The sequence below is a fragment of the Caretta caretta genome, chromosome 1, assembly GCF_965140235.1.
Source record: "Caretta caretta isolate rCarCar2 chromosome 1, rCarCar1.hap1, whole genome shotgun sequence".
NCBI classification, from domain to species: Eukaryota; Metazoa; Chordata; order Testudines; family Cheloniidae; genus Caretta; species Caretta caretta.
In genome coordinates this window covers 232,634,547-232,658,992 of record NC_134206.1, presented here as the reverse complement: position 1 = coordinate 232,658,992, position 24,446 = coordinate 232,634,547, and the positions used below count along the sequence as shown (strand labels likewise).

General features: G+C 42.9%; 1 protein-coding gene across 4 annotated transcripts in view; it reads right to left on the bottom strand.

Annotated features, from left to right (window-relative positions):
- Nucleotides 1-24,446, bottom strand: part of ITPR2 (inositol 1,4,5-trisphosphate receptor type 2) — a 401,023-nt gene that overhangs the window by 149,110 nt on the left and 227,467 nt on the right. For all 4 annotated transcript variants that reach the window (XM_075121545.1, XM_048825997.2, XM_075121548.1 and 1 more), the window contains exon 38: nucleotides 81-189. In XM_075121545.1, coding sequence (XP_074977646.1) covers nucleotides 81-189 — 109 coding nt within the window. The remainder of the gene's footprint in view (nucleotides 1-80; nucleotides 190-24,446) is intronic.

Genomic DNA, 24,446 nt, shown 5'->3' with positions numbered 1-24,446 from the left:
ATCCCCTTAGCATTTACCATGCACCTGAGTAGAAAATAGGGTGACATTTTATTTTTCTTAAATGATCGTTGTTGATTTACCTCCCACTTGTGCAGTTTTGCTGTAGCTGCCGGACAGAGGCCCATTCATACCACTTCCATAGTCTCCTTTAAAGTAACGATTTAGAAGTATTTTCCTTAAAGTGTTGCCCTTTAGGAGAAGGATGAAAAATAGCAATGAGACATTACAGGAGCTGCCAATTTCTGCTTTCTGGAAAACAAGCCGTTTGCCACAGTAATATTCTGCTAACTCAGTTTTAGATAAACAGCAAATATATAAATGGCGATGGTAGCTGAGAGAAGTATGGTTTTACCTAACAAATCTCATGGCAAATTTTCTAAGTTGCTTTTCAATATATTTATTTTTAAAACTCAAAATAAATCAAGTGTTTTAAAAAAATATTTTAATTGTGGCCTTTAAGGCCTATATTTTTCAATTGGATCCATAAAGACAGATACGTGTTCCTTTCCCTTTGTCCTACCTATCCTTGACTGTGCTGTCTCCTACCCCTCCGTGCTTGAGTCATCTTATATTACTCAGACTGACTGACACTGTATATCCCAGCTGTATGAATTCATAGACTATTACCTAGAGCAGAGGTGGGCAAACTACAGCCTGCGGGCCACATCCGGCCTGCGGGACCGTCCTACCTGGCCCCTAAGCTCCTGGCTGGGGAGGCTAGCCCCCGGCCCCTCTCCCGTTGTTCCCCTTTCCCCCGCAGGCACGCCGCCACATGGGCGGCGCTTTGGGCAGCAGGGCTGCGTGCTCATGCAGGGCAGTGTGTCTTGCTCCGGCCAGGTGGCGCAGCTCCAGACATGCTGCTCTGAGCGGCTTGGTAAGGGGGTCGGGGACAGGGGTTGAATATAGGGCAGGAAGTCCCTGCGGGCAGTCAGGGAGCAGTTGGATAGGGCAGAGGTTCGGGGGGGGAGGGAACAGGGAACAGAGGGGATTGGATAGGAGGTGGGGTCCTGGGGGGCCAGTCTGGGGACGAGGGTGTGGATAGGCATTGGGGCAGACAGGGGACAGGGAGTGGGGGGGTTAGATAGGGGCGGGGGTCCCAGGAGGAGGCGGTCAGGGGACAAGAAGCAGGGGGTGTTGGATGGGTCAGGGGTTTTGAGGGGGGCAGTTGGGGGCGGGAAGTGGGAGGGGTGGATAGGGGGATGGGGCCAGGCTGTTTGGGGGGCACAGCCTTCCCTACCCAGCCCTCCACACAGTTTCGCACCCAGATGTGGCCCTCGGGCCAAAAAGTTTGCCCACCCCTGACCTGGAGCAGCAGTTACCAAACTTTTTAATAAGGCAACCCACCAACTACATTTGATATTGTTTTGCAACCCACCATTACATATATGCACCCTCCACCCCAGCACCACAACCCTAATCCCGGTCCGATGCAGAGGGGAGGCACTGGAGTGGGTTGGGGGAAGAGAGTAAGAGAATGAGCCCATCCCACACACACACCTCGCAGTAGCGGCTCCGACTCCCCGCTCTGGGCACTGCCTGGCACATGGAGGCACAGTGCCACTCTGGTCCGGCCACCCCTCCATCATGACAGAGGGATGACTGGGCTAAATTTGAACGAGTGTCATTGTGATCTGGTGCCTGATTGGGACACATTGTTTGGGAAACATTAAAATAAGTAAAACAATTTATTCATGTCTAAATATTGGTGATGATATAACAGAATTTTCTGAAGCCTTCATGATCCATCACTAATCTTCCACACACCATCCATCCATCTCCTCACTGGTTGTACCCTACTATAAATGACCCTTCACCATTCCTTCCATAATAACATTCTCAAAGCTATTTCCATCTCTACGGCTAATGCAACCAAGTATACATCTGTTGACTTCTGACATCAGGGTCTTGCTTCTTTCCCATAATATTTCCAACATAGGCATTTGTCTTTTTTCAATCCAGGAGATACGCATGGTTCTTCGCCAGCACCACATGTCAAATGCTTCAATTGTTTTCGTGTCAGCAGCATTACCTTCCCAGGATTCACATCCCATAAAAAAAAAATAGGCTTTTCACCAGTCACACAGTCAGACATTTTGAGATGCCATGGTTTTTCCACAGTTTCTTAAGAGAGGGCATATCTGAGTGAGCCATCTCTCGTCTTCCTCTGATTTCTGGAACAGTCTCGTTGGCTGGATATGTATGACCTCAGATAATTAAATTAATCTACTTCCTCCACAGCTTGTCCATTAATTGGGATACCTGCTTTCATCATGTTTCGGTAGTCATGTCAATGCACAGACATTTTCTTTTCATCGCATTCAGGAATAGTCCATATTCCTCACTAACTGTTTTTACAAACTCCAACATTTGTTGCATTGCTTTGGTGGTTGTAGAAAAGAGCATCAGGTCATCAGCATATCTGAGGATAGTTCAGAGGTGTCCACCAATGGAGATCCCAGGTCCTTCCAATTTGTCAAAACCTCACAGGCTTGCCTCATAATAAATCCTGCATATAGGTTAAAAAGGCATGGAGACAAAATAAATCTGTCTCACATGCTGAACAATGGAAAAGCACTCACTGCCACAGACTCCTGTTCATGCAACTGCCTGTTTGTAGATACTTGTGATGAGTTCAGTGAGAACCTTTGGAATCTCCACATCTGCCAATATCCTCCAAAGATGGTTGAGCTGGATGATAGCAGCAGCTTTTGAAAAGTCAGTGAAGCACAAGATCAATGGGTGAATGTACTCCCTACATTCTTCAGTGATGTAACAGATATTCATGATTTGGTCACATGTGCCTTGGCCTCTGAAACTAGCATGTTGTGGTGGTAGTTCTGCTTCTATCCTTTGTTTCATATGATCCAAGATTAACTGAGAAGGTGTTTGAGCTGGCAATTAAATGATAAAGAGTGAAAGAAGATGGCTTGGAGACGGGAATGTAGGAAAGAACATAAGGAACTGAACAGACTAATTCAAAGGCAGACTAGATGAGACGAGTGAATATACAAGAGCAAAATGTATGGAACTTGAGAATTATAAAGAGAGTAATAATACAAGAGCTATGTTCACCATGGTCAGATTTTTTACCACAAGGTTTTTCCCTCAATCAAACATAATAAAAGATCATGATGGCTAAGTCCTCATGGAGGAGGAAGATCTTAAACTCAGGTGGAAAGATTACCGTGCCGCTCGTAATAAAGGACGACAAAAAGAGAAAAGAGCCAGAGCCATCAATCCTGTGTACAAGGGTAGATAACATGTCGTCAGAATTGTTAAAAGCAGTTGGCTAACACGGTACATTTGTATTAACCAATTAGAGTAAGCTGCATAGTAACTGAAGTATTACAAAAAGAGAGGTATGACAAAGAACGATATATTTAAGCTGTCATAAAATTATTCCTGTACCTCCTTGTCCCTCCACTTCTAAATATAAAGCAATAATATTTATTGCTCTATTCCTTTCCATGCAGAAAACCTCCCATTTTGTATCACACATGTTCTGCAAAACATGACATGAGGAATTAAAAATGGGGATGCAGGCATTGCCTTTCTCACTGCATTTCAGCAGGCATTTTCATCTTGCCTTCACCCTCCCAAAAAACACTTTCGGACAAAACTAATCTCTTAATGAGGTGGTAGTTATCATGACAGGTGCTGATGTAATCCAGGTTCGGTTTAGTTAACCAAGGAAGCCAGGCAGGGTCTCCAAGAATTGCCATACAAACAGAGAGTCTATTCTCACTGCACACTATTAAAATTTACAAATTCTTCTCCATGCCTTCTTGTGCAAACCAGTTTTTGAAAACCTATGAAACAGGAAATGGTCTCCAGGACTTGCAAAGCAATGGGTCAGTAGACTTTCCAGTTGACATACTCCTGTGATTACTCTGGTAGGCAGAAAGGAGGCAGGTGAATCTCACCAATACCTCCAGAACAGCTGGGAAGCCCCACTCAATATTTCTGTTATCTCAGCAATATTTCTAACAGTAATCACAGGACTCTGTAGGACTTCATTGCTATATACATCTCAGACACAATGGACTTGTTAGAACCAAGCAAGTAGTGGCATGCAATATTCTATACATGTAGCCAGCCTGCACAAAACAATAGTTATTTCCTAGACCACAGGGTCTGAATTTCTCATTTTATAAGCAAAGCTTTACACAAAGGTAGATTATCTTCAGCTACTCACAGACACAGACACCAGGTTCCCATCTCCACAGACTGGAACTTGTTCCAGAATGGGCAATACATTTGAGAATGTTTAATGGCCATACAGTGGAAAAGGACAGTGTTTGTCAGGCCACGTGACTAAATACTTGTCTTGGGGCAACATCCTAGACCGCAACCCATGCAATGCACTTACAACTAATAAAGTGCCATGGTAAGCGATACCAAAAGTCACAGTGCCGTCATGGGAAAGAAGGCCAAAAGGCATTGATATATAGTTTTAAAAAACAACGTCAAATGTCACGTGTTTCATTATTCATTATTATTTCATTATTCAATCAAAACATCGTCATTCTAAAACAAACACTGTTTAAGTCCATATAATAACATTTGTCTAATAATTCAGAATGAGTTACAACTGTAGTCCTGTTGCTCAGGAGACAGCAACTGCTGCCTCTTCTTCATCCTTTCTTACCTGTCTTGTCCTCTACAAAGACAGCAGTAGAGCAATGCTATGGAGACACTTCTGAAAGCAGCTATGCAACGGTCACGTTCCGGGGAGCAATCCAGACCAGTGAGGAGGGGTTGTCAGCTCCTGCCTTGTAAACTTGGGTGCCTCACAATGCTTTGCTGTTATAGCTCCCAACCTGGGCCACTCACATGCACGTCACACCTTGAGTAGCTGTGTATAGTTAGAGCCCTGGTCCAGCAGCTCTGATTCCCAGCAGCCAGTCAGCAACACTCCATTCACACACTGGCTTCCACCAGCCTTAGTTACTACTTGAAGGGTGACCCCAACACACCCCCAGTCCCAAATTTTTCCAAAATGTGTGTCCAGTCCTCTTGTTGAGGGTTCATATACTAAGATCCATTGCCACTGTAAGGAGTCAATATTCAACAATTTGCTACTTTAAACTGAACTGTTTGGTAACTCCAGTTAAATAGCACTGAATTGGTTTAGAATTAAGAGTAAAACAAGTTTATTAACAAAAGAAGATAGGATTTTAAGTGAATCCAAGTATAAGAGATAAAGCAAATAAAAGTGAAAAGACACCTAGAAGTTTGAAACTTAATCTAGCAAGTTTCAATTCAAGGTTTTGTTCAAGATGGACTTTCTCACCCACAGTCTTCCAGGAAGATGGTGACTGACTTTTGCTTGGTCAGGATCTCTTCCAGAGTTCCAAAGGTGCTGGTGCCTTTCTCATCTTAGCTGAGAGAGAGAGAACTTCTCTACCTCTTTCTTCTACACTCCAGTGAACTTTTGACATGGATTGTTCTGAGAGTTACCCTTCAAAATATTGTTTATTCAAGTAATAGAGGAGGTGACAGAGTCTGTTGGTGAAGGAGGCTCCATGCTCTTTCTTCCCCCACTTGTGTTTGCTGAAATCCAAATACCCTGCTTCCTGCCATCTCCTGCCCATGCTGTCTCATGCTTTTTACTACTTATACACAAATTGAGATAAAACGACAGATCTGTTTAACAACACCCCTGACATACCTGGTTCACACACACTTTAGTTATCATTTCAGCATACATTCATAACTCTTAATACCCATTGCATACATACATCCTGCAAGAATATTAATGATCAGTGAGTTATTAGTCTTCAGATGATACCACACAAAGCATATTTTGTACTTAGATTATTACAAGATTATTCAGGGGTACTTAGTGTCACAGTAACTCCAAGACTTCCCTCCCGCATAAATCACAGAATGCTTGATGCCCCATCTTATGACATACTACTAGCTTTAACTATTAGAGTCCCTGCTTTCTGTCTCTCTCTTGTTCCCTCTCTCTCTCAGACTCCCACAAAGCTCAGGCTTTGAGTTGGCAGCTCTCAAAGTTCTCAAAATGTGAAAAGTCAAGGATGTTTTTGTTTGAAAAGAAAGATAACCATGGAATCCCTCGCTTCCGTGACAGCTGTGACAAAAATGCAGCCTCAAGCTTGTCCCACATGATTGCAATCTTGAGATCTTCAGCCTCCTCATGAGTTTCACCTACCTCATTTCTGACCTTTAACAGCCATGTGACTCTGCCAAGCCATCCATTCTGTCATGAAATTAGCTGCCAGTGTAAAGAGCAAGCACTGTTTCTCTGCAGTATAGCAATATTGACTGAGCCTGGGGAACTTGGAGATATGCAAAATTCCAAGAATGCCCCTAAGCTCCCACAGCTTCACTCCATGGGGCACCATTTTGCTGAAAAGTCCGTACTCCCAGCAAAAGTGCTGCACACTATGGAATAGGTAACTGGACAATCCCAGGATGCACTGGGACAGCCCTGGTTGTATAGTGGGCTTTTGTAGGCTGACTAAAATAGGTCAGTCAAAAACAGAGATGTCATGTGGATGCAGAAAGTTAAGGAAGCAAATGAGACAATCAACCATTTTATGCAATCCATGTCCCTGTAACAGTTTCCTTGCTCAGTACCAAAGCAAGGGCACAATCACCAATGCAATTTGAACCAGCAGTCTGCAACAAACATTACCAAAACTCCTAATATAGGCACAGAGTCCAAAATAACAGATAGTGCAGCGATATTGTCACCTTATTGTATTTCTTCACATTTTGGACCCAAATCCTGCCTAACTGATTCTCCCTCCTGCTGGCTACAATGGAATTTCTTCTGTAGCTTTTATTAATACATGGAAGTGGTATATAAACAGAACTCAGCTGACTCCTCACTACTTATGTAATGAATAGCTAAAATAGGCTGATCACGGCTTTGAAGGAACACAATAAAACATAACAGTCTTATTGTTATCAGTGAATGCCCCTGCATTGTCTCTAACAAAAGCTACTGAAGGGAAAAGACATGAGGACACAAGACAACAACAACAATTTATAAATATTTCTTTATTGGAGCTCTAAATAGCCACTGACTGACAGAAAAATATTTCCAAAAGGGAAATATGGATTCAATAGAAGCAAATAGGTACAAATTTTATTGCTCTCAGTCCATATTTCATTATACTTGTCATTACTGTTGTAAAAGGGAATAGTTAACCTTGTAAGCAATTTTTTAATTGCTTTTCTACTAAAGTCTGGCTAAAACAAAATGGTTCAGTGAATCTATACATATTCTGCCATTCCTTCACTTTAGTAATTGTCGGCAAGACAAGTGGCATGGCCTATTATTAAGGTTGCCCAACACCTCCTATTATAAGAAACAGTTTTCAGTTGCTGATAGCTTTCCCCAACCATTCAATTTTCTATACTGGGTGTCTGCTGCAGGAGGAATGTTCTTTAGAAGACTTCAGTCAAAACACTCTAGTTGTGTCTGAGAACACAGTTAGTTGTTTTATTTATGTTAAAAAGTTCTGGTTGCCTTTTCTTTGAGAAGCTCTAGAACAGGGGGGAGGTGCAGAGAGGGTGCTTTGTGTCAAAGAGGTGCCTTTTGCCTTCCCCATGAAAATCTGCTCACATTTGGTCAAGTTATAAACCTCTGGGGGAAAAAATCAGTTTCCACATGCTCAGTAAAGACGTCTTAGATTTTAGCAGTTAAATTCCCTAAAGATTCCATCCACATTGGGCATATTCCAGCCCGAGGCTGAGCAGGACTTTCACTGCAACTGCAGAACTGGGCTTTTGCAGGCTGTGCTGAGTTTGGGTTTGGGCACCTGAACTGGGAGCAGGAAAACTTCTCTCCTGTGCTCTCAATGAAACTGCTCCCCCCTGCTGGGCCAGGGCTGTGTTGAGGAGGAAAACACTTGGTTTGAATGCAGAGTGGCCAAGAGCCTGACTGGGGGGGGGGGGGGGTGGAGAGGCAGAGGGAGTACATTAGAGCAGGAGCCTGGGAGACATATTTGAGTTGGAGGCTGACAGGGGGGAGAGGGAAACTGGGACTAGCTGTTCTGCAGCGGGATTGGGACTGGCTGTAAAGGAGACTGGTACTGGGAGCTTGGGTAAGACTAGGACTTGCTGGGCTGGAAGCTGGAGAGGACAATGGTGTGGGGGACTGGGCATCACTGGGTCGACTGTATGAGGAGCTGGGGGAGACTGGTACTGGAAACCAATGCTGTGTGGGGAGGGGAAACAGATCTGATGAGGAGTCGAGGTGCAAGGGGAAAACATACTGGTTGGGCAAAGGGATTGGGACAAGGAGCCAGGAGTGGGGAGGAGACACAGATTGGATGAGAAGCCCTGGAAGTAAGACTGGGAGTCAGTGGGGATGGGAAATGTTGACCAGGGGAGCAGGGGGGAACAAATCAAACAAGGAGCTGGAGGGGGGATTGGGACTGGCAAGGCTGGGCTTGGAATGAGAAGCTTGAGGAGTGGAAACCAGGACTGGCTAGTGAAGAAACGGACTGGGACAAGGAGTCAAGGATGGGGAAGAGGTTGGAAGACATGTTGGAAGGGGTCAAGCCTGTGGGCAATGGGCAGAAAGACTAGAGCACGCTCCCCAAGATTCCTGAGTACCATCATTCCTCTGCTGTTAGGAAATATCTGTGAACCCCTGGTAAACTGTCCCATCCCCTTCTTATGTCCATCCACATATAGGATGGCAACCTACAACTACTCATTCAGTGGCACAGGATGGTCCTGCTCTGGGGATGAATAACGGCTGTACAGTAAAGGAGGCTGTTGTCTGTTGGACCCCTGCTACACTTCTTCCAGAAATTGAAAGTTGTGCAGTGAATGAAGCAGAGGATTGCTGGTAGAGAAAGAATGGTCTCATGGCTAAGGTAGTTAAATAAGGTCATGAATATCTGGATTCTACCCCTGTCTCTGCCACAGGGCTCCCCTGTGATACTGGGCAAGTCACTTAAACCACACTTTTCACATGTGATCACTAATTGCATGTTCCTCATTTTCTGGATTCCTGACTTCAGACCCGAGTCTCATCTGCAGAAATGCTGAGCGCTCTGTTCTTTAAACATATGAGGTGCTGTATATCACTAAGAACACTGAAAAATCAGGTCCTAGGTGTCTCAAATTGGGCATCCAAATTGGGATACATCTGACCTTAATCTCTGTGCCTCAGTTCTCCATCTGTAAAATGAGGAGAATACCACATTTTCATCTCACTGGGGTGATGAGAAAATAAATTAATTAATATTTATAAAGCACTCAGATACCATAGTGACAAACAACACAGAAAAGCCCATGAGGAAATTAACAATTCTGTCTTCAGAGCAGGGTTTGAATAATGTGCAGTAAATAAGACCTAGGGCCACACACTGAACAATGAGGAGAAAGCAAAGTACTGAACAACTGCTCATTAAGTGAGCACCAACCATCCTGTGCACTGAATGAGGCAGGGGTCCTGTGGGAAAATATACTTCATCATGTAAGGACTATCATAATGTATTCACACAAGGAGGCCAAATTAAGTTTGCACAGGCAGCCTTAAATCTGGCATCTCCTAACTTTTGAGTGATTGATTTTGCAGCCTAAATGTTTTTAACCATAGTTTTTATGTATGTAATAACAATAATAGTTTTATATAAATCTTTCCCATTTCCCAACTTTCTCAAAGTTTTATAATTTTTCATTAAGATTCAACCCTCCTGTGAGGTAGCTAAGCATAATTACCTTCCCATTTCAGATATGGGTAAACAGAGACACAAAGGTGTCCAATAACATGCAGCAAGTAAATGGCACAGCCATTAATAGAATCTGTAAGTCCTGACCCTGGTCCCCTGAACTCCATCCATAAAAACCAGTGGAAAAATTCTATCCTTACTGTGTGTTTCCAGCAAATACAGATTCTGTTTTATAAACAAGATGTTTCCACCAGTAATAGACTGGGTGACACAGGTACGTTTCCACTGATAAATAATGTAGGATACCTGAAAGCTAATCTTTGTGCACCTGGGCATTCATTCTCTATGAGGAGAGAGTGCTTTTAAAAATCAGATCATGTACATCTCAGATCCAGTCCTGCCTCCATTAAAGCAAGGAAGTTTTGGCAATGACTTCAGTAGAAGGAGCAGGGCTGTACTTTGCTTTGGCAAAAGTTTTTACAGAACTGTAAAAAGAACATCAAAAATATGTACCAGAATTTATTACACAGTTTCTCCTAGCATAGAAGAACTGGCGACCCACACCTCTCAACTCTCTTTCATTAAGCAGGGATGTTCCACATTCTAAACACACTATTGTTTCAATGCTACACAAATCTGGTATTAAATCCCACTTGTGTTAATCCAAGTTGCCTCCATCAGAAATGCTAAATGATTAAAGCTGAGGTTACAGCTATTGTAGGGATGAGTGAATCAGTTCAGATAAAATAAGAATCCAGAAACATGCCCTACCCCTTCTCTCAAAACTCAACCTGAATTCAAACCAAATAGCTGTGGTTTAAAAAAATAATAGTTAACATTTAGATTTTATTATTGATGTATTTGTTCTTGGATTTTATTTGCCTCGGCAATTCTGGGTATCAGTTAAGAAGGGAAGCATAAGTGCCAAAATATTGCAAAAACAAATGCGGCTGCCTGGGTACTTCTAGTCTAGATAGACTAGGGAGAACTAGGTATGTCGCATGAAAACTGGTTCTTGCCTGGTATTAAGCCCAATTTTGCAGACCCAAGAAGTTCAGAAAAGTGCCTGAACTCTTGGGGTACTTATACAAACTAAACTGGGTGACATAAAAAATATTAATATTAAAAATAAACTAAATTATAAAAAGACTAATATGTCCAATATAAATATAGCAGCATAGAATATAAATTAGGGATAGGTACACCTCAACACTGGGGCATTCAGATTTATTTGTGCCAATTGCTGCAAATGGATCATTCAAAATAATAGACTGACTTTGTAGAGTCTAGAATATTTTTACTATTAGTCCATCAAATGTTATGCACGTCCATTTGCTTGCATGATTACATTTATTTCTCTGTGAAATCATAATACTTGTATATATAAAATAGGCCAATTTTTACACCTACACATTTTTAAATATTTGCCGTTTAGACAATAAAATACCAGGATGCACTGTAATAAGTTCATATTTGATGTTCTCCCAAGTTTTTAAATCACTGACCATCTGAGATCTGATCAAGATTTATTCATAGACACATTTATGTCTTTAGCATCAATAATGCTAAGGAAACAGACTGGATCTGAAATACATAATTTCTGAAGGCTAAAATCATCTAACTCGTACTGCAGGGGGTAAATTTTCAAAGTGATGCAGAGGGAGTTTTCCACACAGATCCTATTATTTGTTAACAGGATTTGTGTGAGGAACTCTCCATGCCCTGCTAGGAAAATTTACGGCTAAGTGCCCTGGCAAAACACACACTTAATTTCCAGCTACATACTTAGGAGCACTACTGCGCTTTGACATTTAAGGATAAAATTAGATAGGTAGCTTGGAAAAAATAACAGGAGTAGCTAAAAAGTGTTTTCATCACATTATTCTGTTTCAGTATGTTGCTATTATGTTGAACTTCAATGCTAAAGTACTATAGATATTGGATCTACTAGATAATGGATGCTTAGCAGTGGGAGCTTCACAAGGCAGACAGTACTTATTGCCTACCCTACTTTGAATCAGATACATTATGATCTCCACCTGCTGATACTAATTGATTCAGAGGGCATCTTTGTGTGTCAATTTCACCCACCCACTAGCTCCACTGAGTTATATAACACCTCAGTTCCAATTTGCAGGAGTCGGTACAAACTTTCATCAGAATTGGTTTTCATGGGTTCCAATTCCCCAAATTTCATTCATTCCGAGAAAACTGCAAGTTTTGGTAACGCACAGCACAGGTTAATTAACTCCCGCAAACGTTTCAGTGAACCTGGCACAAGCACTGGGTTTTTCAGTAACTAAATACTAATTTTTTTCCTGGTTTGGGGTTTCATTGTGGGAGGTTCATTCAGTTCTAATGGTCAATAGTTTCCCAAATATTTACAGAGGTATCTGGTTAATGCCTGTTATTTCAGCTAGAGCAGCTCTATGCCTTTTACAATGAGATTACAGGAGGACTAAGCATCAAAAGTTCACTACACTGCAAAAGAATCTATTGGATATGTTTGTTCTTAAGTCAGCACAGAGACCTTAAAGACAACTGTTTCTCTGCTAGCGAGTCTCCTTCCTACAATCACATACCATTTAAAAAATATGTACGTAGATACTGTCCATACTACAGTTTTTAATCTTTTATTTTTTTAAAACAGGTTTGAGATCCTGGGTAAATTTTTCAAAAGGGCCAGATTTTCAAATGTATTTAAGTGTCCAAAGTTGCAGACAGATGCTTACTGGGATTTTCAGAAATGTCTCTCTCTGTCTAAATCCCACTGAAATCAAGCCACTTCCAAAAAGCCTAGATGCCTATCTGCATCTTTAGGCATGTAAATGCTTTTAAAAGTCTAGTCCTAAGTGACTTGGGGACTTATGCTCCTATTTATTTGAGTTCCTGAAGGACATGCACGCAGAGCAATGCCAACAGAAAATACAGAAATGCACTCTGGGATGTTATCAGATTACTAAAAGGGAGGATAACTGGCCAGAACCAGTTACATAAACATATTTAGAAGCTCCTGTCGATTCACACTATAAAAATAACTGTGCTGAAATGGTTAAAGGAAGCAAACTCATGCCAGTCTAGGCTTCTGACTGGGGTGAAACACCATAAATTGACAGGGTTACTAACAGAATTCCAACCACATGGAATGTGGGCACATACCATGCTCGGAGCTAACCATGGTGGGTTAAAAATTGTGTGGACAGAACCTAAGAGCAATGCAGTACGCTGTAGAAAATGGATGTTATGCTGCAGTACGCTGCAGATACGGGGACACATTCTCACTGCCACTCACTCCCTCTGCACTGCGCAGGCAGCACAAAGGAACCAGAGACTCACTAACTTCCTACCAAGGGATAGGCAATTCCCCCCTGGAGTACAGCCAGCACCTATACTGACTCCACTGCAGCCCTGAGCACAGGAAGCATATCCAGGTCAGAGAGGGGTGGGGAAGTAGGAGTAGCCAGACTGCAATGTGCTCACACTGCTCTAACCTGCAGCTGGGGGAGGAGGCAGGCAGAGGATCAGGGAGCTGTACCGAGCCTCCAGATGGATACCCCACACTGTACCCTGCATAAGCTGGACACAGCAACAAATCTGGCCCATGGTCTTTAATAACTGTCATGGGCGTCAACTATGAGTTAAAGACATTTAGAATTAGTGTCCTTGATGAAGCAATGGTAGTTTGAACTTTCCTCCTGTACTGCACTTGGATATGCATTATTGCCAACTCTCAATTCTATTGCGAGTCTTGCAATGTTTGGTGTTTTGCTTAAAGCCCCAGCTTCTGGAGTTATGGGATTACATGAAAATCTTAGCTCTTACAACATGGAAAAAAAATATCAAAAAAGTTTCTAGCACTTATGGTTGCAGAGAAAAGCTTGAAAATATTAACCCTATGTGCTCAAAAACAAGAAGGCAAATAAAGAGAACTCAAAGTTTATTTTTTAAAAATCTCACTATTTTTAAGTGAATCTCATGACTTTTGGAGCCTGACACATGATTTTGAATGCTGGAGGTAGGCAATACTGAGTATGAATTCAGGAACGTCCTGGATGAGATATGTTGATCCTGTGCACTGCAAGAGGCTTGGATTCTCACTGGTGCATGACCTGGTCAGCAATCTGGCTCTTATTCAAATCCTGGTACTGTATATGGATGCAGTGACACGTGGCTACAGTTTCAAAGGCAGCAAAGCACCACTTCTCCTGCTCAAGAAGCAGTTCAGTAAATCACCACAAAGCCAACGATGGGGCCCAAACAACTGAGATTTAATGGCATCCTAGAATTATGGGGTAAGACCATCCCATCAAACCCTAGAAGGTAGGGTCCCTTTTAGAAAGTGAGTATGAGACATCAGGAAAAGGGAGGAATTTAAACAAATTCACAGTTAACTTCCTTTTTGAGGTCTGGCCCCCTTTAGTTTCATGGCAGCTTGATGGGCTGCCATTTGAGAGACTAAGGTTAGGGGATACCTTAGGCCTCTGTTCCTTATCATACGGGAAACACAAATTGCCATGGCTGCACTCCAGGAGTGGGGGGCTGGTTGCTCTTTTAGGGACAGATCCTGTGAGATGCTGAGGTACCTCAACTTCCACTAAAATCAATGGTAGTTTGTTTCTTGCTAGTTCTCATCTGAATGCCTTAGAATGTGACCTGACTTTTGCATTTGATTCAAGGGCACACAGGGCGCACAGTAACGGTGCTTCACATTCAAATGATGTAATATTTAGATTGAAGGCGTTGTTACTAGCAAAAGTTCTTCATTGTGAGCTCTTTGTGAAGCAGTTTTCATTCTCTGTTTCTAAGTTAGACTCTGATATTAGCTTCCTACTCTTGGATTCTAGCATTTCATCATTTTAAACAAATAAACCTAATAAAGTCTTTTGAAGTATGTCATGGAAATAATTCTGACACTCTGTGGCATAAATCCACAGCAGAGGTTTCATAAACCTTTTTATTAACTGGAGCTGCAGAATGAAACAGAGACATTTTGTTTTTAATACTATTCAGAGGTATATTGGCTGTCATGCTAAGACTCAAGAGTCTCTTAGATGTTGTGGTATTTCAGGAACGACAGCCATTCCTAAATGCCAGTTTTCATAGGTTGAGGAAATTCAGTCACTGAAATTTTCTAGCTTGAACTAAAGAAATCAATTTCATTACCCCAAGAATTTGTTTTAAAATACTAAGAAAATTTGGTTGAAATTAAACCAGCAGTTTTAAGTTAGAGGTGGGGGGGAGGAAAGAAAGAGACATTTTCATCTGGCTGTATTAGCTTTTTGCATTCCCACAGCTAAAAGACAGATTCATGTTTATATAAAATTTAATATGCAAGCTGTTAGCCCATAATAGTAAGCGCTCTCTTTTAGCATTTAATATTTGTTAAAACTGTTGAGTTATTTATGACAGAAATCAAACTGCTGCACATGTACGGTAGCTGATCTACCAGAACACATTTTAATACACATTTGTTATGGAGCTGTTACTATTCAATACACAAATTCTTGCTGATTCCAAAGAGGCATTGTACATTATGATTGTTTCAGCGTGTAGCCAAGAAACTGCACACCACTATAGCCTTCTATGGAGTCATTTTATACTGTACACATCAACCCAAGTGTTGGGAGAATCCAGACCTGGAGACCCTATAATGTGACATTGCCTACAATGTTGCAAGGGTACTGACATCACCACTTGTGGCATTTATCACAGAGATGTCATAACAGCAACTGACAACCCAAGATGAACCTTCCAGTTCAGCTAACTGTGGAGACATATATTGCTTACAGTTCAGTCAGTCAATGCTTTGGGAGAATACTAACCAACATCCAACTAAAGTCTGTTAGGCTCCATAACCTACAGTATATACCTATTCTTATTACAATATACCAACAAAACCTGTTAGTCTTAACATAGCCTCTCATCAATACATAGTAAGAACACCGCTGTGGAAGACCTGATCAGATCTTTCATGAGGATGGAGAATACCACCAAAAAAATTCTAATTCTATGCTCTGAATCAGTAGCGTGGTGTGACCGGGAATAGGGTGTGGCGTACTAGTCACCCCATCTTAAAAATGATATTGCAGAATCTGAGGGGATTCCAAGAGGTAATCAAAGTGATTAATGATATGGAACATTTCTCACACAAAGAGAAATGGAAAAAACTGGGTTATTTACCTTAGAAAGGAGACCAGTGAGAGGCGACATGGTAGAAGTATATAAAATAATGGTGTAGAGAAGCTAGATCAGAACTTCCATTCTCTCTCTCTGATAATACAAGAGGAAGGGGTCACGTTCAATGAAACTGAAAGATAGGATATTCAAAGGAAAAAAAAAGAGAAATACTCTTCCACACAAGACAGAATTAGACTGGGTAATTCATTGCCACAGAAAGTTGCTGAGGCCAACAATTTAGGAAGATTCAAAGAGGGATTGGACAATATCTAGAGTTATATTAACAACAAGGAGACCGGTGGCAATCTGAAGAGGTGTTTTTTTTACCCATGAAATCTTATGTCCAAATAAATCTGTTAGTCTTTAAGGTGCAGATTCCTTGTTGTTTATGTGGATACAGACTAACACGGCTGCCCCCTGATACTTGACACCATGCAAAGAGTTATATTAGTTAATATATTAACAAAAAGGAGCTTTTCACTTCCTTCCAACACTCATGTTTCAGGGTTTAAACCAATCTCTTACTCATGGGATTATCATAAGACTGTAATGGAGGACAGATAACCCTACTTCTGCCTACTGTGCGGTTTCCTCTATCTTCCACTGAACCAGCAGGTTCTGTCCATTGTCTTACACAGGATACTGGATGTTGGGTCTGATCCTGTCTGGGAGCCACATGCAGCTTTTCACAACCTGAGGGTTTGAGTGAGACATTTTATGACGTCCCTGCAAGGATACATGGCAATTGGAAACAAAAGTATCCAGAAACTTGTGTGAGAAGTTGAGTGTGGGTAAGTCTCCAAGCTTGTCAGACATTACATTTCCCTGGTTTTCTCCACCTACTACAGCTGATTTCTCTCTGCTGGTACAAGTAAGTCCAAAATACATAGTCCCCTCAGACACTGAAACACATTGAAAAAATGTCTTTGAATGGCAGAGACACACAGCATCTCACTTCTCAATACTGGTGACAGATAATGAATGCCTGGCCTCTTATTCAGGCCTAAATAACTCTGTACAGACTGTCACCTTTATTTAGTTCTTTTGATTAATTACAACTGTGTAATGACTTTGTTATGCATATTTGTTTCCTATGCATGTTAAACTCCTTTCTGTCTCTCCATGAGTTCATTTGATGATAAAGTGGCTTTTTGACTGCTAAAGGTTGAATGTCACCTATCCAGACACTTTTGCCTACGTATTTAATGTCCTTCTCTCACCGTAAGGTGCTACACATGAAAGTATTAACATTCTTGCCACTATATCCAGAGCTGCCAAAAGTTCTAGCCAGATGACAGACAGAGATTTATAAGGAGGTGCAGGAGGGATGTTGTACAAGACTGGCTGTGGATTTGGATTGTATTTCTCCTGTTTTGTTTTCTTCCCAATTTTTTCCCTTGCCCCTTCTGAGCCTAGCCATCTTCTGCTGCTCCTCACCGCCCTCTACTTGTACTTACGTAGGTGTACCACACACATGCAACCTGACGACCAACTACACTCTCTCAGTAAATCCAGTCATCCTCACTCCCTATCCTGTCTGACACAGCTGGAGGGGAGCTGAGCTCCAGTAAGAGGAGTGTTTGTATTTTAAACTGAGCATGGAACATTCCCCTCTACACTCTCAGCTCCATATCCTGAGTGCATAGTTTAGAAACACATGAGTGAGAGGAATGGACTGACAGAGCAGCCCAGAGTAGACGGAAAAGATGGGTGGAGGGTAGCAGACCGGCTGGAGATTAGTGAAGACTGGCAGTGTAGAAAAGTCCCAAATGTAGGATTCCAATTTTATGCAGCCCTGGATACCACAGATGAGCACTACTGACACCAGACAAAAGGCTCACACTGATCAGAATGGGAACAGAGTTTCACTGACACACAGATATCTTGCTAATCAAGAATGATTGCGAAGGAAATACAAAACATGCATGTAGGTAATACTCTAGGATCTCGTACTGAAGGAGCTGAGCTCCTTCAACTTCCAGTGAAGTCAATGAGAAATGGGGACACTCAACACCTCAGAGGATCTGGCCCTGAAAGGGGTGCTGTTGTATTAAAGTTCACTTCAGAATGGCGATGAGGTTCTTTAATGGCACACCAGCAGCTTTACAGTTGAATTTCCTTGCTGCAAAACTCCTAACAATATTTGCAGCACAGGGTTTTTGTTTAATTTGAACAGGTCTGGGCAACAGATGTATTTACAATGGCAGAGGCTTTGCACGTCACATTTGCTATCAAAATGCAGAGGCTCACGCTGTTAATTAAATATGAAATTGTATGCATTAATTTGGAACCAGTTCCTTGTTAAAACTGCCTGATGTTTAAGGCACAATAAATTGAGTCAGTATCCGGGAATGTGTGCGCCTTGACCTGAGTGCGGAGGCAGACTAGAGTACCACGTATAGGCTAGACAGTTACCATGGATACCTCGCTAGTTGAGGTGTGTAAGCTAAATATTACAAACAATTTGGTGGCATTAGAATACTAGCCTCCTCAAAAATGTTGCAAAAGGAACGATGAATTTGGAAAGAACTCCTGTGATTTGTTTTCTGACACGTGAATAAGAATTTCATACTGTAGGCAAAATACAAAAACAGATTGATGAGAAAACTGTCCGTTCCTGCAGGCCTTATTTTAGGCATATTCCTGAGAGGTGCAAGTACTCTTAGCTCCTACTGAAGACAAGGGAGTTGCAGGTGTGCAGCTTCTCTCAAGATACAGCCCTCGTGTCCTACTTAACTGATAGTTTTGCCTAAGTGAGGACAACAGGATTTTGGCCAATCCAGCATAGGCAGCGAGAGATGCAGCCAAAGTTTAAATAATGCTTCCATCAAGGAGTAGGGGGAAGGAAAAAAACCCAACCTCTTTCCTTGGGGGCATGTTTTCCTCTGTGCTTGCACTTTTCTCTGAAGTAATTGACACTGGCCACTATCGGAGACAAGATACTGGACTTGCTGGACCTTGGGTCTGAGCCAGTCTCGTAATTCTTATGTTCTCACATAAGCCTCCTTTACCAAGTAAAAAGAAAAGGAGTACTCGTGGCACCTTAGAGACTAACAAATTTATTTGAGCATCTCTTATTAGTCTCTAAGATGCCACAAGTCCTCCTTTTCTTTTTGCGGATACAGACTAACACGGCTGCTACTCTGAAACCTGTCACTTTACCAAGTAGTCACACAAAAGAATAGACTTTTTAGTATCCAGACAGTACTGTACTGAAATATCCTGGCTGATGTGGAAACTTCAGTTTAGAGTTCTTCTCAAACTAATTTCCATTACAGTAGAACAAAAAGTGATCACACCTTCCACCACGCCCTTTCTTCCTATAAAAACAGCACAATATGTCATTTTGCTATATTAGAAGCCAATCATTTTACATTAAATCATACACCTACATTAAAACCGACAATATCCCCAGATACCACCAAGCATCTAGGTTCCCTTTTTATTACGTACAGGAAAGGACACCAAAATTTCCTGCTATGTCGGCCAGGCCGCCAATGCTTTTGGCAAACTCTGCCCCAAATTCATGAGAGGACATATCTACTGTGGAGCTGGTCAAAATTTTTCAGACAAGAAACAGTTACTTACTGTAACTGTGGTCCTCCAAGATATGATACAGCCATGCACTTAGGTGGGTGCATGCCCAGCACAGCAGAGCTGGAGAATTTTGCCTACCAGTACCCATAGAGGGGGGACATTCGTGCCTCATGTCTTGGCTATATGAGGTGACACTACCCTGAGTCCCCTCAGTCCCTTCACACCGAATGCCCAGAGACAAGACTCCAATGCGGAGGGGACAGATGGTGGGTTGTGGAATAAACATCTGCATCACATCTCAAAAGAACCTCAGTTAAACAGCAAGTAACCGTTTCTTCAAGTACATGCTGCCATGTATTCCACAAAGGTGACTCGCAAGCAGTACCCCCCAGAAGGAAGAACTCAGAATCTACCTAAACAAGGGCTGCAGGACCATCCTACTGAAACTTGCATCCGCCTTGGAAGATGTGGCAAAGGCACAGTGGTTCATAAATGTATGGATAGATGACCATCTAGGAGCTCTGCAAATGTCCAGTATTGGGATGTCACTGAGGAATGCTATTGACATTGCTTGTGCTCCCGTAAAATGACTTGCTGAGGAGATGAAGCCAAAGCTATTTCATATGCAGTCTTGATACAGGATGTTATTCCTTTAGAGATCATCTGTGCGGAGACCACCTTGACCCTTCATACCATCTGCATATGACACAAACAGGTGAGGCAAAACATAAAATGGTTTAGTTCTGTCCCTATAGAAGGCTAAACATCACCTGACATCCAATGCATAGAGGTGTAGCTCCTCCGGAGATGAATGCAGCTTAGGAAAGAACACAGGTAAATACACCATCTGGTTCAAATGAAACCGAAAAACCACTTTCGACAAAAATTTGGGCTGTGGTCGTAAAGTCACTTTATCTTTGGAGAACTGTATATAAGGAGACTCCATCATCAAAGCCTGCAACTCTCACGCTCTTCTTGAGGATGTTATTGCTACCAGGAATGCAGTTTTCTGACACAAAAGTGGAAAGGGACAAGATGCCAGGGGCTCGAATGGAGGTTCCATTAAAGCCAGTAGGACAGGGTTCAGGTCTCACAGAGGAACCGGCTCTTGGACCAGAGGATGGAGATGAAGAAGCACTGTCCCATGGCATTGGATCTTTCCTGAATGAGGAGATGAATGCTGATATTGCTGCCAGATGCACTTTCAATGAATTAAGCGCAAGCCTCAGTGACAGAAGGAGCAGCAGGTACTCCAAGATGCCCTGGTTAGAAGCCAGCATTAGTTGAATTCCGTGGGCCAACGACCACATCAAAAACAGCTTCCATTTTGCAGAACAGGCCATTCTGGTAGAGGGCTTTCTGCTGTTGAGTCAGATGCGTTGAACAGCTGCCAAACACCGCTCTTCCTCCTCATTTAGCTATCAAGTAGCTGCACGGTGAGATGCAGGGAGCTGAGCATGGGATGTAAGGTGCGGCCATAATTCTGAGTCAGGATGGAAAGGAAATGGTATCGGAGGCTGAATTGTCAGCATGAGAAGGTTGGAGAACTAGCATTGCCTCTGCCATGCTGAGGCAATGAGAATGAGCTTGACGCAATCTGCCTTCATCTTGAGGATGACCTGTGGGATGACTGGGGGGAAAAGCTTGTAAGAGAGCTGACTGCCAGCTGAGATGGAAAGTGTTAGACAGGGAGCCTAGAATGAGGCCCCCTCGAGAGCAGAACCGATGGCATTTCTGTGTCCCTCACAGCAAACAGATCAATCATCAGGATGCCCCAAGCTGCAAAGATAACTCGGAGGATGCTTGTCTTCAAGAACACTTGTGACTCCAGGGGAAATTCCTGCTGAGACGGTCTGCAAGATGATTCTGGACCCCTGGCAAGAGGTCGGCTATCGGAATAAAGCTCTCCTCGATGCAGAACTGTCATAACCTATTTCCTCTTGGCAGAGCATCCGGAAGCGTGCTTCCTCTTGTTCTTTTACATCATACATCACGGTGGTATTGTTCGTAAGAATGTGAACCAATGAGCCCCTGATATGGTCTAGAAAAGCATGATATGTATTGTAGATGTCCAGAGTTCCAGCACCTTGATATGCAGTGAGGACTCCTGCTTGGACCACAGACTTTGGACTTTCAGAGACCTCAGGTGTGGTCCCAACCCATCAGGGCGGCATCTGTGACAACAGACCTGGTTGCTAGCTTCAGAGGGGTAAGCCGTGGTTGTACCAAGCGCTGAGGTACAACCACATTTGCTTCAACCCCTCAGACAGAGACCAACACCTACAAGAACTTCACCAAACATTCTCAAAACTACAATACCCACATGAGGAAATAAGGAAACAGATCAACAGAGCCAGACGTGTACCCAGAAGCCTCCTGCTGCAAGACAAGCCCAAGAAAGAAACCAACAGAACTCCACTGGCCATCACATACAGTCCTCAGCTAAAACCACTCTAACGCATCATCACTGATCTACAACCCATCCTGGACAACGATCCCTCACTTTCACAGGCCTTGGGAGGCAGGCCAGTCCTCGCCCACAGACAACCTGCCAACCTGAAGCATATTCTCACCAGCAACTACACACTGCATCATAGTAACTCTAACTCAGGAACCAATCCATGCAACAAACCTCGATGCCAACTCTGCCCACATATCTACACCAGTGACACCATCACAGGACCTAACCAGATCAGCCACACCATCACCAGTTCATTCACCTGCACGTCCACCAATGTAATATATGTCATCATGTGCCAGCAATGCCCCTCTGCTATGCACATCGGCCAAACTGGACAGTGCCTACTGTGACAGGGTCAGGCCGAATGGCTACAGAAGAGTAATAGAAGGCAGATATATTAGCCCCAGGTTAAGTAGGTCCCTTTTTCCTGGGTAAGGTAACAGGGAAGGTTCCAGAACAATCAGGAACCTTCTGGAGACAATTAAGACAGACAGGCTGATTAGAACACCTGCAGCTAATCAAGAAGCTGCTAGAATAAATTAAGGCAGGCTAATCAGGGCACCTGGGTTTAAAAAGGAGCTCACTTCAGTTTGTGGTGCGCGTGTAAGGAGCTGAGAGCAAGAGGCACTAGGAGCTGAGAGTGAGAATGCAGACTGTTGGAGGACTGAGGAGTACAAGCATTATCAGACACCAGGAGGAAGGTCCTATGGTGAGCGTAAAGAAGGTGTTGGGAGGAGGCCATGGGGAAGTAGCCCAGGGAGTTGTAGCTGTCGCACAGCTGTTCCAGGAGGCACTCTAGACAGCTGCATTCCCCAGGGCCCTGGGCTGGAACCTGGAGTAGAGGGCGAGCCCGGGTTCCCCCCAAGCCTCCCAACTCCTGGTCAGCAACAGGAGGAGTTGTCCTGGACTGTGGGTTCACGAAAACAGCCAAACTGAGGGCTACCGTGAAGCTCTAAGGCGAGCAAATCCGCCAATAAGCGCAAGACCCACCAAGGTAGAGGAGGAACTTTGTCACACTACGTATAAGGATAAATGGACACAAATCAGATATTAGGAATGGCAATGTACAAAAACCGGTAGGAGAACACTTCAATCTCACTGGACACACAATAGCAGATTTACAGGTAGCCATCCTGCAGCAAAAAAACTTCAGGACCAGACTTCAAAGAGAAATTGCTGAGCTTCAGTTCATTTGCAAATTTGACACTATCAGCTCAGGATTAAACAAAGACTGTGAAAGGCTAGCCAACTACAAAAGCAGTTTCTCCTCCCTTGGCGTTCACACCTCAGCTGCTAGAAGAGGGCTTCATCCTCCCTGACTGAACTAACCTTGTTACCCCTAGCCTGATACTTGCTTGCATATTTAAACCTGCCTCTGGAAATTTCCACTACATGCATCCGACGAAGTGGGTATTCACCCACGAAAGCTCATGCTCCAATGAGTCTATTACTCTAGAAGGTGCCACAGGACTCTCTGCTGGTTGCTAGGGCCTTGCCAAACTTTTTTTTCCCTCAGGATATATCCACCACTGCAAGGAGTCCAGGACCAGTTGAGGAATCTGTCCAGGGAATGAAGAGTCTGACAATAAACCATTCTGAGCCATATTTGGCAGGGGTGAAGGCACAGCCTTGAAAACTGGACCACCTGCATGCTAGCGGACATATGGTCCAACAGCCTCAGGCACCTTGGAAACATCTTGGAAGCTTGCAGGTGGGTGCTCTGAAAAGCCACGTCTTTTACCTCAGTTAATGGGATACATAATGGAACCAAGAATTGATCCTGGTTCAAACATGCAATAATTTTTCAGCCAGAGAAGTAATTTGTCTCCTCTTTTGCCGACCATTAATATTCACTGGAAATCACTTGGGGAAAAAAAATGACACCTATTGTATTTGGTATTCAATTACACATATACAGACAGATTCAGCCCTTGTTTAATGTGGCGTAAGGCATCAGGTAACAGAAAGTCCACCCAAAAAAGACTGTGGTGGTACAAGGTGCCCACAGCTCCTGGTCAACCCATGTGGCTAACCTAAGTTTGTATTTACACTACTAATGAATATTGTTTTCCAAAAGGATTACAAAATCTACATGCACAAAACTATGCTGGTCAATTGTCTCTGGCAACATGTAGCACACAACCAAGAAGATGCTTGCAGAGTTGCTGCTTATAAACTAAGAAGGAAACATGGACAGGTCTATACTACAGGGCTAAGTTGACCTAACTTATGCAACTCCAGCTACGTGAATAATGTAGCTGGAGTCAACGTACCTTAGGTTGACTTATTACAGTGTCTACACCGCGCTAGGTTGATGGAAGAAATTCTCCCGTAGACTTCACCAGAACGAGAAGCATAAGGTGAGTACTGGAGTCGACGGAAGAGTGATCAGTGGTCGATTTATTAGGTCTAGACCAGCTAAATCAACCCCCGATGGATTGATCACTGTGGATCAATCCCTCGGTAAGTGGAGACAAGCCCTGAATTTAATATTATCTCATTCAGATACATGCATGTCAGTTCAACATAATCAATTCAATTAACTGCAGATGTGTATATCTAGAGTATTTCATATTCAAACAACAGGCATTCATTTCATTTTTTGGAGA